This window comes from Dipodomys merriami, unplaced genomic scaffold, assembly GCF_024711535.1.
Source record: "Dipodomys merriami isolate MVZ:Mamm:240054 unplaced genomic scaffold, mDipMer1.0.p SCAF_19, whole genome shotgun sequence".
NCBI lineage: Eukaryota > Metazoa > Chordata > Mammalia > Rodentia > Heteromyidae > Dipodomys > Dipodomys merriami.
This window is the reverse complement of record NW_027203270.1, coordinates 16,435,437-16,450,944: the sequence shown is the minus strand read 5'-3', so window position 1 is coordinate 16,450,944 and position 15,508 is coordinate 16,435,437. Positions and strand designations below refer to the sequence as shown.

Sequence of the window (15,508 nt, the reverse complement as noted above, 5' to 3'; positions counted from 1 at the left end):
GCTCTACCACTTGAGCCACAGTGCCACTTCCGGCTTTTTTTTTTCTGCTTATGTGGGGCTGAGGAATCGAACCCAGGGCCTCAGGCATGCAATGCAAGCGCTCTACCACTGAGCCACCTTCCCAGCCCTATCTATTACACTTTCCGTTGTTTCCTAGAATACCAGGGCTTTCACAGTAGGTGGATAAAATCTTCAGCAGTGCCCTAACTTAGTCCTGTGCCGACATGAACAGCTGTAGGAACATGGGGCCACACCAGGTTCTGAATGTTTTTTGTTTAGCCTGCATCTGGAAGAGCTGATAATGGCTCTGATAGTCTGTATCAGCCCACAGTCTAGTCTCCTTTGCCCTCTTGGGTTAGTTACCATCATGGATCCAAGTGTTAAGACTATGTTTCTTTTTTTGTTCAGTTGTGGGGCTTGAACTCAGGGCACTGTCCCTGAGCCTTTTCTCTCAAGGCTAGTGCTCTATCACTTTGAGCCACAGTGGTACTTCTGGTTTTCTGTTGGTTAATTGGAGATAAGAATCTCATGGTGGGGGGTGGGGGGGAGTTGGGGAGGTAGAAAGGGAAGGGATAGTAGGGGGAAAACAAAGGAAGGGGGTACCTTACTCACATAACTACAACCCTTCTGTACAGTATCTTTATATTTTATTTTATTTATTATTTTTTTTTTTTTTGGGTCCGGTCGTGGGACCTGAACTCTGGGCCTGGGCACTGTCCCTCAGCTCTTCAGCTCAAGGCTAGCGCTCTACCTCTTGAGCTACAGCGCCACTTCCGGCTTTTTTCTTTTTGCTTATGTGGTGCTGAGGAATCGAACCCAGGGCCTCAGGCATGCAAGGCAAGCGCTCTACCACTGAGCCACCTTCCCAGCCCCATCTTTATATTTAAAAAAAAAATCTCATGCTCTTTTCTGCCCGGGCCAACTTTGAACTGTGATCCTCAGATCTCAGCCTCTTGAGTATCTAGGATTACAGGTGTGAGCCACTGGCACATGGCCAGGCTATGTTTCTATGTTAATCTTGTTTTGAAAAGGAACCCTTCAGTCTCCCTTCTGCTTTTAGGGAAGCCTGTAGTTTGCAGCCAGCAAAAATACCTCTGGCTAAGGCCTCAGATTCCTCTCTTGCTGCTGGAGTATTCCCTCCTCCCTTCCACTGCTGCTACCCCCCAAGCTGTTAATAATGCATTCCCAAGTGCTCCATTAAATGCACTTAAACTGCTAAGAGAAAATGGCAATTTCTGATTTGTAGTAACCCAGCAACAGTTTCTTAGCACTGGTGCCCTTAATCAGTGACTACTTTCCCTGGTGTAGTTCGAGGTTACTTGTGAGATTTTGGTTTGGTTTTCTTGTGGTTCTTCTTCCCTCCACTTAAACCTTGTCTGATTTTTTTTTTTTTTTAAGCTCACCTGACTTTCCCATGCTTTTTGGAGATTGGGAAGGAGGAAGGCACTATTTTACACCAGGAGATAAGGAATAGAGCTAGTTAAGCAGAAATATTGACCTACTTCCCCACCCCCACCTCTGCCATTTTAGGTTAGATGTGCAAGTTACTATGGCAACTTGTATTTTCACTTATCTCAGGCCTACTGACTGTTTTCTGTTGATGCTGAATGCTGATCAATTCTAATTCACTGGTGATTCGAGTGCTTGCACTAAGCCCATTGCTGTTGTCTGGATTTATTTTAGCAACAAAAAGACAGATCCTAGAGTTGATGGAATTTTTGTGCCATCATTCTGATGGATGCTGAATGTAAGGACTGTTCTTTATAGTGTTCTATCAAGATTCTTTCTCAAAAAGCCTCTTTGTCCTGTTCTCTAATTGCCCAAGGCAATATTTTAGCTTTGCCTTGGTTTGCTTTAAGGAATTTAGACACTTGCTAAAGGCCGAGGAATAGTTCTATTAATTTGTGTATTCCTGGAGTGAGCATTACCCAGGAACTCAAGTTTTAAAAGAATTATTGTGTGTTCAAAATCTTCCCTTTAAGGCTTAGATTTTCCTGTGTAGGGAGTAATAGCCAGGCTTTTTAGTGACCAGATGGAGGGAGGAGGCAAGTTAGGTAAACATGTGAGTGTAGGAACTGGGGTCTTTTGGTAGTGCTCTATACATTTTCAAGCCAGTACCACAGAAGTACACATCAGATTCATTCTTTGGATTTTTTTTTTTTTTTTTTTTTTTTTGTCAGTTGTGGACTTGAACTCTGGGCCTGGGCATTGTCCCTCAGCTCTTCAGCTCAAGGTTAGCCCTCTACCACTTGAGCCACAGTGCCACTTTCGGTTTTTTCTGCCTATGTGGTGCTGAAGAATCGAACCCAGGGCCTCATGCATGCAAGACAAGCACTCTACCACCAAGCCACCTTCTCAGCCCCGGGTTTGTTTGTTTTTTTAATCAGAGCTTATCTGCTTTTATCAATTTCAGATGCTGGTTTTATTTATTGAAAAGGTTTTGTTGAGAAATGGTTTGGGCTGAGGGCTACTCAGGAGGCTGAGACTTGAGGATTCCAGCTCGAAGCCAGCCTGGGCAGGAAAGTCCATAATACTCCTTATCTCCAATTAATCACACAAAAAAACTAGAAATAGAGCTATGACTCAAGTGGTAGAACACAAGCTCTGAGTGGAAGCCCCCAGTACCAGCACATAACCTCCCCTCCGCTCCCCCTCTCTGCCCTCCCCCCATAAAAAAAAAATGGTTTAAAAGTGATGGCCTAAGCCAGGCGCTGGTGGCTTATGCATGTAATCTTAGCTACTCAGAAAGCTGAGATCTGAGGATCGTGGTTCAAAGCCAGTCCAGGCAGGAAAGTCTGTGAGACCCTTGTGTCTAATTAACCACCAGTAAACTGGAAGTGGTGCTGTGGCTCAAGTGGTAGAGTACTCGCCTTGAGCTGAAGAGCTCAAGGACAGTGTCCAGGCCCAGAGTTCAAGCCCCACGACTGACCAAAAAAAAAAAAAGTGATGGCCTAGCAACCACAAGGCCCTGAGTTCAATTCCTAATACCACAAACAAGCAAGTAAACAACAAAAAAACCTCAAAACAACAAATGGTTTAGGAATTGGAGTAAATGGCTCAGTGGTAGGGTATTTGCTTCCATACATGAGGTCTTGGTCTTGATCTAGTGATCACACACAATAAAAAAATAGTTTGGATACCAAGCTGCACATTAAGTTACAAAACAGATGTGAAGAGCTAGGCACTAATGGTTTAAAACTATATTCCTAGCTACTCAGGAGGCTGAGATCTGAGAATCATAATTTGGAACCACTTATATACACAGACAGATGTAATGATTAAAAAGCTGAGGTTTGAGCAAAATCAAAGCTAAAGACACTTTTCTTAGTTATTTTTTGTATTATATGTGATCCTCACTATGATAATAAAAAAAAGACCTCTTTCAGTTCCTTGCAATGATTAGTTTAAAACCAGTGAACATGAAATGATAGGAAAATTTATATGAACAAGTTCTAAAATAAATGGTAGGGATGAGTAATTGAGAGCTGAGCCAAGGAAGTGATTGGGACTTAGCTGGTTAGAGATGTTTGTCAGTGCCTGTTTGTATGTAGTTGGTGCTCAGTGAATGCATGTTTAAAGGGATGATGACATAGGACCTGTGTTGAACAATAGGTGAAGCAGAGCATTAGTAGGTTTAGGAGACTTGAAATGCTGGATGTATTCTCTGTTGTTATTTGAATGCTTCATACATACTATCTCCTTCACTTCCACCTGACAGTGGTGGAGTGAAGTAGATGGTATTAGCCTATTAGTCCCACTTTATGGATGAGGACATTGGAGGCTCCAAAAGTCAGGTTGGAACCCTGGTAAGTCCTAGTTACCCTGACTTTCTGCCTTTCCCCCAGTCTGGCTATGACAGCCTGGTCATGCAGGCTTTCATGGTCTAGTGTAGGAACCACAGTCTTATCCTCTAGGAGTCCTTTGAGTTCATCCCAAGTCCACCATTCTGTTCATAAACTGGAGTCCATTCGTCTTCCATATCCCCCCATCCTAATCACCTTGTTTTCCTGACTACTGTCTTCTATCATATTAGCTTTCATACACTCTCATGATGCCAGAATTAGATCTGACTCAACTATTTCCCTATTCTGTCTGCTCCTTTACTCTCTCCACAGAATCCAGCTTAATTCCTTTCTCCCTCCCTCCCTCCCTCCCTCCTTCCTTCCTTCCTTCCTTCCTTCCTTCCTCTTTCTCTTTCCCTCTTTCTTTCTCCCTTTCTTTCTCCCTTTTTCTTTCTCTCTTCCTCCCTCCCTCCCTCCCTCCCTGCCTCCCTCCCTCCCTTCTTCCTTCTTTCCTTCTTTCCTTCCTTCCTTCCTTCCTTCCTTTCTTTCTTTCTTTTCTTTCTTTCTTTCTTTCTTTCTTTTCTTTCTTTCTTTCTTTCTTTCTTTCTTTCTTTCTTTCTTTCTTTCTTTCTTTCTTTCTTTCTTTCTTTCTTTCTCTTTCTTCTCCCTTTCTTTCCCTTTCTCCCTTTCTGTTCCTCTATAGCTGCTTCCTGTGTACTATGTAGCCTGCCTAGCATGCACAAGGCCCTGGCTTCAATCACAGCCCTATGTGCATACATGAGTTTGTGTATGTATGTATATACCTTTAAGTACATTATTACTCCTCATTTTACAGATAAAGAAACTGAAGCTTACAGAACAAAAGAACCTGCTCAATGTAAAGCTAAACAGAAGCTGGCCACACAAAAAGGCCTTTGTTCATGCCATACAGTACAATTTTAGTGTTATCCATCATGTCAGAATTGAATGAAGTGCCAAAATAAAGGAAGTTTGTGCAAAGTACAGATGACTAAAAGATAGATCCAATAAATCCAGAAAAAGAAATAAATATCTATGGCTGAATGGTTAAGACAACACAGAATTGAAGGCTGGGCATGATGACAGATACCTGTAATCCCAACACTTAGAAAGTTGAGGCAGGAAGATGATGAGTCCAAGGCCAGCCTGAGCTACACAGTGAGTTCAAAGTCAGGCTGGGCACGCGTGGTTCATGCCTGTAATCCTAGTTACTCAGGAGGCTGAGATCTAAGGATCAAGGTTCAAAGCCAGCTCAGCGACAGTGTCCAAGCCCTGATTTCAAGTCCCAGATCTGGTGTGTACACACACACACACACACACACACACACACACACACACACACACACACACACACACACACACACACACACACACACACACACACACACACACACACACACACACACACACACACACACACACACACACACACACACACACACACACACACACGCGCACACACACACACTTTCTATCTAAGTAATATATAGAGAGAGAAAGTTATACAACATATAGAGAAAATTTTATGAGAAAAGCAGCTGTGTCCCATCTCAGCCTCTTCATACTGTTCTTCTCCCAAGAAGGACCATATATTGGCAAATTCTCTTTCTCATATGATTGGTTCCATAGCCTCTAATACATGTCTGTGCTGTCCAATATGATGGCTTTCTTCGGTCTCTGCCTCATTCACTACTTTATATGCTTCATTGCCACATGGGCTAGAAGCCACCCTTCCAGCCAGAGCAGATAAGGAGCACCCTGTCACTACAGGAAGTGCTAGTAGGGTAGGCTGTTTTAGTTAGAACTTGTTTGTTTTTTGAAATAGGGTCTTATTGTGTAGCCTAGACTTCCCTGGAACTCAAAATCCTCCCTCAGCCTCCCAAATGCTGGGATTGGGGGCATTTTTTGTTGTTGTTGTTGTTACTCAGTTTTGGAATTCTAAAAGATAATTACGTGGTTTCAAAACCAAAATCTAAAAATATCCATGTTCATATACATAGTTAGAAGTCTTTGTTTTGTCCTTCTCACCCTCATCCTTCACTTACCCTTTTTCTGTTTGTTTTTGTCAGTCATGGGGCTTGAACTCAGGACCTGGGCACTGTCCCTGAGCTTCTTTTGCTCAAGGCTAGCACTTGAGCCACAGCGCCACTTCTGGCTTTTTCTGTTTATGTGGTACTGAGAAATCGAACCCAGGGCTTCATGCATGCTAGGCAAGCATTAAGCCATATTCCCAGCCAATGAGTACATTTCTTTTGGGACAGTGCCACCCTTCCCTTGCTCTTTTTTTTTTTTTTTAATATAAAGAAATACATGTATGTAATCCTTTAGTTTTTTTGCACTTGTGGGGCCTGGGCTCTGTCCCTCAGCTCTTTAGCTCAAGGCTAGCGCTCTACCACTTGAGCCACAGCACCACTTCCATCTTTTTCTGCTTATGTGGTGCTGAGTAATCGAACCCAGGGCCTTGTGCATGCAAGACAAGCACTCTACCACTGAGCCATCTTCCCAGCCCGTAATCCTTTCTTTTTTTGTTTTTTTTTGGGGTCCAGTCATGGGGCCTGAACTCTGGGCCTGGGCGCTGTCCCTCAGCTCTTCAGCTCAAGGCTAGCGCTCTACCACTTGAGCCATAGCACCACTTCCGCCTTTTTTCTTTTTGCTTATGTGGTGCTGAGGAATCGAACCCAGGGCCTCATGCATGCAAGGCAAGCACTCTACCACTGAGCCACCTTCCCAGCCCCCAATCCTTTCTTTTTAATGGGTAACATTTTGCATAAAATTTTCTTCCCATTGTTTAAATTTTTTTACTGTTTTTTTTTTATATATTTGGGGGATGAGTTCAGGACATTTTAAATTAAGATTAAAAAATGTCAACTAGGCTGTTAATCTAGTGTATGGCAGCAGAGCTGGTACACTGTTCTACAGAGAGATCCCCCATGACCACCACTTCTGTATCCTGGCCATGTGACAGCATTGGTGCCTGTGCTGTTTCACCAAGTACTGTTGGCTTACAGAACCTAGGTAAGCAGTTCACAGGGTGGCAGAGCTCTTCCAGAGGCCAGACTAGAAGCTTCTTTGCCAGAACAAGGGAGCTCAGTAGCTGTCTAGAAAATGGTTCTTTCCCTGTAGATCCCAGGGAGAATGTGTTTCACAGAGCCTGTGGCTTGATTGTGTGCCTTTGCGTATGCCACAGTGAAGAGCCTGGCTTAGGCAATGTGGCAGCCCTCCACTGATTCATGTTCCTTATCCCAGAGTCTCTGGACTAATGACAGTACAGAGATCTAAAAATCAAAGCAAGGATTAAAAAAAATTATAGACAACTGTGCTATTAGGTAACTAGGGAAAGCATATTTAAATGTTCACAACTATTCTTGTCCAATTTATGTTGTTTGGTTTTTTCCCAGTAGTAGGGATTGAACTCAGCTACTGCTCTTACCAATTGAGCCATGCCCCTAGTCCAGTTTTATGTGTTTGAAACAAAATAGCAAAGTTCCCCCCCTGGTGATACATTATTACTGACCACTTGCAATTGAAAAGCTATAAAAGCTGTATGCCCTGGGGACCCTTGGCTCCTCTGCCCAGGTTCACTCCTTTTCCTTTGATGTCTGTAGTGCCTTTGTGAATGTGAGGTCGGTTACAGATTTGCCTTCCTGTCCTTTGTAGTAAACTGGATTGATTGGCTATTGTGAATGATTGGATGTTTTGAGTTTTTTTTTTTTTTTTTGTAAAGCTTATTTATCTATACCTTGCCTCCTATACTTGATTATGACAGTTTGAATATAAAAATTTTATGGCTTAAGATTACATTAGCAGCCAGGTGCTGGTAGCTCAGGCCTGTAATCTTAGCTACTCAGGAGGCTGTGATCTGAGGATCACGGTTCAGAGCCAGCCCAGGTAGGAAAATCAGTGAGACTCTTATCTCTAATTAGCCAGCAGAAAACCAGAAGTGGAGCTGTGGCTCAAGTGGTAGAGCATTCTCCTTGAGCTGAAATGCTCAGAGACTGGGCCCAGGCCCAGAGTTCAAGCCCCATGACCAAAAAAATAAAAAATAAAAAATTACATTAGCAAAGTAAGATCAGGTCAGTTGGAGAAAGCTAGCTTTTTACTAGTGTTTGTAGCAGGGGGTAAAATTGACCTAATACCAGAGACCTGGGGGATTTACTTTAAACCAATTTTTTTCTTTTAATAAAGGTTAAAAAAATATGTCAAAGGAAGTTCTACAAATAGAATTTAAATGGAAGGTAGAATCAAATAATTATGGCTTATATCCCATCAGCTTTATTTAAAAATAATGGATAGGTTTATGCTTTTTAATCTGTAATAGTCTGGAAATGAAATCATTTATTTATTTTTTTGGGGGGGTCCAGTCGTGGGGCCTGAACTCTGGGCCTGGGCGCTGTCCCTCAGCTCTTCAGCTCAAGGCTAGCACTCTACCACTTGAGCCACAGCGCCACTTCCGGCTTTTTTCTTTTTGCTTATGTGGTGCTGAGGAATCAAACCCAGGGCCTCAGGCATGCAAGGCAAGCGCTCTACCACTGAGCCACCTTCCCAGCCCATGGAAATGAAATCATTTATGATGCTTTCACACTGATAATGAGAAGTTTTAGAATTTTCAGTAACTTAGGTTCAATTTTTTGCTGGGTGCTGGTAGCTCACGCCTGTAATACTAGCTACTTAGGAGGCTGAGATCTGAGGATCGTGGTTCAAAGCCAGCCCAGGCAGGAAAGTCCAAGAAACTCTTATCTCCAATAAACCACTCCGAAAACCGGAAGTGGCACTGAGGCTCAAGTGGTAGAGCGCTCACCTTGAGCTGAAGAGCTGAGGGACAGTGCCCAAACCCAGAGTTCAAGCCCCACGACCGACGAAAAAAAAACAAAACAATTTTTTAAGACCTGATCTTTATACTATTGTGGCCCTACCACTGGAAGACTGGGTGCTAGGCCATACTTAATCTTTTATCATTTTATTTATTTATTTATTTATTTTGGGGTCCGGTCATGGGGCCTGAACTCTGGGCCTAGGCACTGTCCCTCAGCTCTTCAGCTCAAGGCTAGCGCTTTACCACTTGAGCCACAGTGCCACTTCTGGCTTTTTTCTTTTTGCTTATGTGGTGCTGAGGAATTGAACCTAGGGCCTCAGGCATGCAAGGCAAGCGCTCTACCACTGAGCCAACTTCCCAGCACATCTTTTATCATTTTAAACCCTTGCTTTAGCCTGGGACCCTAGTGGCTCACACCTGTAATCCTAGCTATACCGGAGGCTGATAACTGAGGATTACGGGTTTGAAGCCAAGTCTGGCAGGAAAGTCTGTGAGACTCTTATCTCCAGTTAATTACCAAAAAGCCACTAGTGGAGCTGTGGCTCAAATGGTAGTATGCTAGCCTTGAGCAAAAAAGCTCAGGGACCGTGCCCAGGCTCCCAGCAAAAATACATTTAAAATGATCCTGAGGATCTGTAATATATATGTGTGTTAGTTATTAGAGACTTGAGGCCATGTTTGTTGGAGCTGGAGATGTAGCTAAGCAGTAGAGAATATGATTATTTATACATTCAAGACCCTGGGTTTGATCCCCCAGAACTGGGGGTTGAGGCTTTTGCCATATTTCTTTTTTTTTTTTTTTTTTTTTTGAGGGGGGGGTCCTGTCGTGGGGCCTGAACTCTGGGCCTGGGCGCTGTCCCTCAGCTCTTCAGCTCAAGGTCAACGCTCTACCACTTGAGCCACAGTGCCACTTCCGGCTTTTTTCTTTATGTGGTGCTGAGGAATCGAACCCAGGGCCTCAGGCATGCAAGGCAAGGGCTCTACCACTGAGCCACCTTCCCAGCCCTGCCATATTTCTTGATTGATCACTGTATATGGAAAACTGGGGCCAGAAGCCACATTTGAAGTTTTTGTTTTAGCCCTGAGATATAAGGGCAACAAGTTGTCTATTTCATTGTTTCTTACTCCCTCATTACTTTGAAAGTAGATCCTTGTTGGAGTTCTTGTTAGGTGGGATGAAGATGTGGTTTCCTTTTTAAGTTGTAGAAATAATCATTTCTGCAGTCCATTCTATCTTTTGATAAGAGTATTGCAGGCCAGCTCCAGCACAAATAAGAACCAGCAATATCCTTACTCTTCTGTTTGGAATTTATGAGCCCAAAGGATGTCTGTGCTGCCAGGAGAGAATGAAGGGCTGTCCTTTCTTTCATACTTGTAGCTGACCTTTGGTGTTCTGAATGAGCTGTCCCTGGTAATGACCTTGAATGTTGGAAAGTGGAAAACTGGAAGGGGAATCCAGGTTTGTTTTTTTTTTTTTGTCCCTTATCATCTTCCTCCTGCCACACCACCATTTTTTTCCTCCCTAGCTTAACAGAAATCTTATTTCAAGCTGGGCACCGGTGGCTCATACCTGTAATCCTAGCTACTCAGGAAGCTGAGGATCTGAGGATCTCTGTTCAAAGCCAGCCCAGGCAGGAAAGCCTGAGAAACTCTTATCTTCAATAAACCACCAGAAAACTGGAAGTGGCACTGTGGCTTAGGTGATGATAGAGTGCTAGCCTTGAGCTGAAGAGCTGAGGGACCACCCAGGCCCAGAGTTCAAGCCCCATGACCTACCCAAAAAAAAAAAAAAACTTACTTCAAACTCCTTAATACAAAGTGTTATGTTCTCAGTGTAGTCTATAGGAATTGTGGCTCTCATGCTGGGTAATTAAGAAATAATAATATTGCTCTCTGAATGTCAATAAGAATCTGTCTCATCTTGTCAGGAACCTAATTGAACAGATACAGGCTCAGACAAGTCTTTCAGTCCACTGTTCATACCTCAAGAGTAGTTTATTATACACAAGCATATCCTTTTTTCTTCTAAGCTTTTGTGTTGTTTTTTCTTCATTTCATTTTTGTTGTTGTTATTTTGAGATAGGGCATCTTATATAGGCCAAACTGGCTTTAGGTGTGCTATCTTTCTAGATCTATCTGTCTGTCAGTCTTTTTTTTTTTTTTTTTTTTTTTTTGCCAGTCCTGGGGCTTGAACTCAGGGCCTGGGCATTGTCCCTGAGCTGCTTTTGTTCAAGGCTAGCTAGCACTCTACCACTTGAGCCACAGTGCCACTTCCAGCTTTTTCTGTTTATGTGATACTAAGGAATCAAACACAGGAGCTTCATGCATGCTAAGCAACATTCTACCATTAAGTCATGTTCCCAGCCTCTATCTATCTATCTATCTATCTATCTATCTATCTATCTATCTATCTATCTATCTATCTATCTGTCTGTCTGTCTATCTGTCGTCTTTCCGTCTATTTGGTGACGCTAAGATTTGAACTCAGAGCCTTACACTTGCTAATAAGCACCCATTCTACAACTTGAGCCACAGCTGTAGCTCTAAAAAAGTAAATTTGTACTACAAAAGGATCATTTGGTTTTAAAATGGAACTTGAGTCCCTCTAGTGGGTAGGATGTGATTTACCTTCCAGCCCTGAGAAAAAAGGGTGGTGGAGTTTCCTGGCCCAAGCTTTCCCACGCAGTGCTCAGTGCTGATGTCCCAGAGCCCAGTTGAGAGACGGTGTCAGCCAGCCCAGGGCTTGGCCTGACCCAGCCGGGGAGGTGGAGACTGCAGCCCTGCTTTTCCACCCATGTTGTATTAGTATTCCTATTCATTCTTAGCATGTAATCACACAAGCTGCTGTAGGTCAAGCCCCAGCAAGTTGGGGATTTTACACTGTGCAGGTTTGTTTGTTTTATTTTGTTTTTAAATGGAAAAGGACATAGCAATCCAGGTGCTTGAGTTGAAGGACGGGCCTGCTTCAGCACAGCAGACATGGAAGTCTATTTAGCCTTTAGAAGAGGTTGGTGCTGCTAGCCAGGTGGTGTGGTTGGAAAGAAATTGGGTTTGGGGTTGATGCCCACCTGGGCCATTACTAGTTGTGTCACCTGAGCTATGATGGTGTAGTCTGTGTCAGTATTTCCTTTTATAAAGTGGGAAGATGGCAGAATCTTGCAGAGCTGTTCTGAGTCCTGAAAATAGCATGTACAAAGGCTTCATGATTGGGAGCTGAAGTTGTAAAGCTTTCCTCCCTCGTTGAGGCAGTTACAGTGCATGGGATTTCAATATTTACTCTGTTCCTTCTTTTTTCCTTTCAGTCACCACCAAGTAAACGAAGAAAGTTAGAAAAACCAAGGAAACCCATTACGTTTGTAGTGTTGGAGTCTATGATGAAAGAATTAGCCCTGAAAGCATCCTCTTTGGGCTCTGAAACAGTGGAGGGCATCGTGGTTGTGACTACCTGGATAGAGAAGATTCTCACTGACCTGAAGGTATGTGCAGGCACATGATGATGTGCTCCTAACCTCTCCTTTTAAAAGGAGTTTGACAAGAAGGGACAGGTGCTTTCCTATAAAATCCTGTTTGTTTCTACTTAGGTCCAGCACAAACGAGTTCCCTGTGGAAATGAGGAAGTGAGCCTTTTCCTGACAGCCATAGAAAACTCATGGATTCATTTAAGGAGAAGGAAAAGAGAGCGAGTGAGACAGCTGAGGGAGGTTCCTCGAGCCCCTGAGGACGTCATTCAAGCCTTGGAAGAGAAAAAGTCCACCCCTAGAGGGTCAGGCAGCAGCCAGGATATGGCCCAGGCCCCCCGGGAGAGTACCCTTTGTGGGTCTGCTCTGCCTGAAGGTGAATCTGCCACTGTGGATGGCCACTGCCCAAGTCAGGAGTCACTGTCCCAAGAGGAAATCCCAGAAGCCATGGAGGATGAAAGGAGTGAGGAAAGGGGAGGGATGGCCGTTGTGGAAAGCTGCATGGGCTCCAGCAATGGAGCCCAGGACCAAGAGGCTTCTGAGCAGTTGGGAAGCACCGTGGTTGAGAAGGCAAAGCACCTCCAAGGAACAGCTGGACCGTACCTGTTCAAGTGTTTGGTCAAAGTTAAGAAGGAAGTGGATGACACATTAGTTGAAATGCATTGGGTTGCGGGCCAGAACAGAGATTTGATGAACCAGCTCTGTACCTATATTCGTAACCAAATTTTCAGGCTTGTTGCCAGTTAATTCTAAAATTCTTGCACAGTTAGAGGTGTCTATGGGACTGGGAGTGTAACTGAGTGGCAGAGTGTATTCTTAGCATGCAGGAGGCCCTAAGTTCAATCTTCAGCACAGGGTGGGGGGGGGGGGAAGATTTATGAAACAGTCTACTTTGGAGGAACCTGTTGGGTAGCACTATGATAGCATCTTAAAAAGCAGAAACCAGTCCATCCATTTTAACCCCCTCCCAACTTCTTAAGTCATAGGTTTTATACCTTTCGGGAAGAACTGTGATTGTCAACAGCAAAAGGCTGTCAGTAAACTCAGAAGGGATGTCAAGCTCAGTCAGGCTGGTCACCTCAGCTTTGGACTAGTTCTTTTTGAGGCCAGAAGGACTGTTTATGTCATCTAGTCTGGCCAGTGGTCAACATTACCGAGAATGCAAGGAGAGTTGGAATACTCATTCTACACTGGAGGCAGTCCAGTGGGCTGAGGCCCAGAAGGCCTTCTCTAGTGTCACCTTCAAGACTGAAGCTGGGTTAATATGATTGGTTAGTACTGTCCAGACCCCCAGAGAGGAGCTGGTCCCATAGTAGGTTGCAGGAGAGTCAGGGAGAGAGGCATTAGGTAGGCCAGGCAGAAGGAACCATCTGGGAATGCCTAAGAAACGGTGCACTCCTGGCTTGATGCTGCTTGGATGTTGCCCATTTCAGAAGCAGAATTAGGTAAGCAACATTCCGATACATGACTGAGACTTACCAGTGCTCCTTTCCCCATCTCCACCCTGGTGAAAGTACCAGATGTGGCAGTTGTATTGCTTTGTGATTTTTGTTTCAACCTGTGAAGTGGAGCTTGTTTTGTTTTTAATATATGAACATTCATAATCGAAAATTGTCAAAAATTGTCTTGGGGTTAGGGGTTAGGGAAAATACTTTCTTGCCTTTGAATGGGTAAATGGTTGATGATAGAAATGAGAAAGGGAGCAAAGTCTGAAGCTCTGTGGTTGACTACTCACCGTGTGCATGTGAAGTCCTGGGCTCAGTTGCCAGCACTGCGTGATTCTCTTACAGGTGTGAGCCCCCATACCTGGCTTCCTCCTGCAATTATTTCTGAAAGCCCCTTGAACATATGTCTGTTCACAACCTCCTCTAGGGAGGAGTGGGAGAAGTTAGACCCATGACAAGGGAGAGAGATCAGTAATCCATTTCAAATAACCATTATTCAATTCCAGCCATTCAACAGGATGCAGAAACCCATCAGGGGTCCACAGAGTCAATATTCAGCCCAGAGCCTTGGGTTCCTCCCAGGGCCTTAGATTCCTGCCTCTAGTAATGTTTGGCTCTGCCACACTTATTCCCTTTCCATGTTTGGGTTTTATATGGAGCCCAGACCTAGCTTTTTTTTAAATGACATTTTAGGATCCTTGAGTTATATGGCAACCATCAGTAAGTAGTCAATAAGTGTTTATTGTTTTGTTTATTGTTATTGAAGAGTATCATAAGCTCAAAGATTTAGAATAAATGCACTGGAGATGTGGGTCAGTGATAGATGGCTTGACTAGCATGCATGCAGCCCTGGGTCCAATGCCAGCCCTGGGGGAAATGACTCCTGATCTGGCCTTCTCTAGCACAACCACTGCAGGTCAGTGATCTAGAGAAGACAGGCGGTGCCAACTGACCATACTTCCACTGTCTATTTGGTTTCATATTGTACATCTTCCTTTAGTAAGTGCTTTTTTGTATGTTACAACAGTAGTATTCTATTTACACTGCTTGCCTGATGAGAAGGTCCTCAGGCAGAGAATCAGGCTTCTTGCCTATTTGTAGGGATTTTCAGAGAACAGTGTATGTGGCTAGAAACTCAAGAAATTGTGTCTAGGTCTTTATATGATCCAGGCTGGAGGCATGTTGTGGAAGTTTGTGCAGGAGTTAAGGTAATGATCCTAGAATTTAAAAAGAAATGTGACAAGGATGATGTCCAGAGTCTGGAAAACGAGCTATGAATGCCTTCTTCACCTTTGGATGTCATTTCCTTTCTCTGAGGAGAAAAGTTTATTTCTCAAACTGTCTAATGAGAGACACTGAGAACATTAAAGAGATTGTTTGCATTCTGCATGGCTTTCTAGTCATGAGATGTTTGTGAAGGCATATTCCTTCAATGCAGGGAAAGAAACCATTTAAACAAATAGATTACCAACTCACATGTTCAGTGTTGGATGACAGTCTCCCTAAGTGAGGTCAGCTTCATGTTGGTCTTGGTAGATTGGTATGAAATTAAATCTTGGTGGAATTATCTTAAATTCTATTCTAGTCCCTGGCATTGGCTTCTGATGTCTTGATAGCTAAAATGGGAACAGAGGCTGAGCTTGTTTACCAGGGAACTAAAGCTGCTTTTGTTCTTTGAGATCTGCTTTGGTTTTATCAGTTTGGTTCCTTCACCCCACATCCTTGCCCACTGTTCCCACTGTAGAGCTTTGCTGCCCGTCCTGGCATGTCTGGTTGTTTTGTGAAGGAGTTTGAGCTAATCTTAAGGGTTCATATTGATTGCTTTAGTATATGTTTTTTGCAAACATAAAACCTCTCTTTTCTTGATGGAAATCAAAGCTTATCACGTGAGTACACCAGCTTTAAGCCTCTGACAAAAATAATAAAGATGCAAGGTGTAGAAGAAATGAAAAAGCCTGTGGAATGTCTGAGGTCTTTTAAGAAAGGGAATTA

The 15,508-nt window shown here is 43.6% G+C and overlaps 1 protein-coding gene across 3 annotated transcripts in view; it reads left to right on the top strand.

Moving 5' to 3' along the window:
- Mettl16 (methyltransferase 16, RNA N6-adenosine) overlaps window positions 1–13,682 on the top strand; it is a 53,325-nt gene extending 39,643 nt beyond the window's left edge. For all 3 annotated transcript variants that reach the window (XM_070027501.1, XM_070027503.1, XM_070027502.1), the window contains exons 9-10: window positions 11,916–12,089; window positions 12,195–13,682. In XM_070027501.1, the coding sequence (XP_069883602.1) occupies window positions 11,916–12,089; window positions 12,195–12,818 (798 nt within the window). In that variant the 3' untranslated portion in view covers window positions 12,819–13,682. The remainder of the gene's footprint in view (window positions 1–11,915; window positions 12,090–12,194) is intronic.
- The last annotated feature ends 1,826 nt before the right edge of the window (window positions 13,683–15,508 follow it).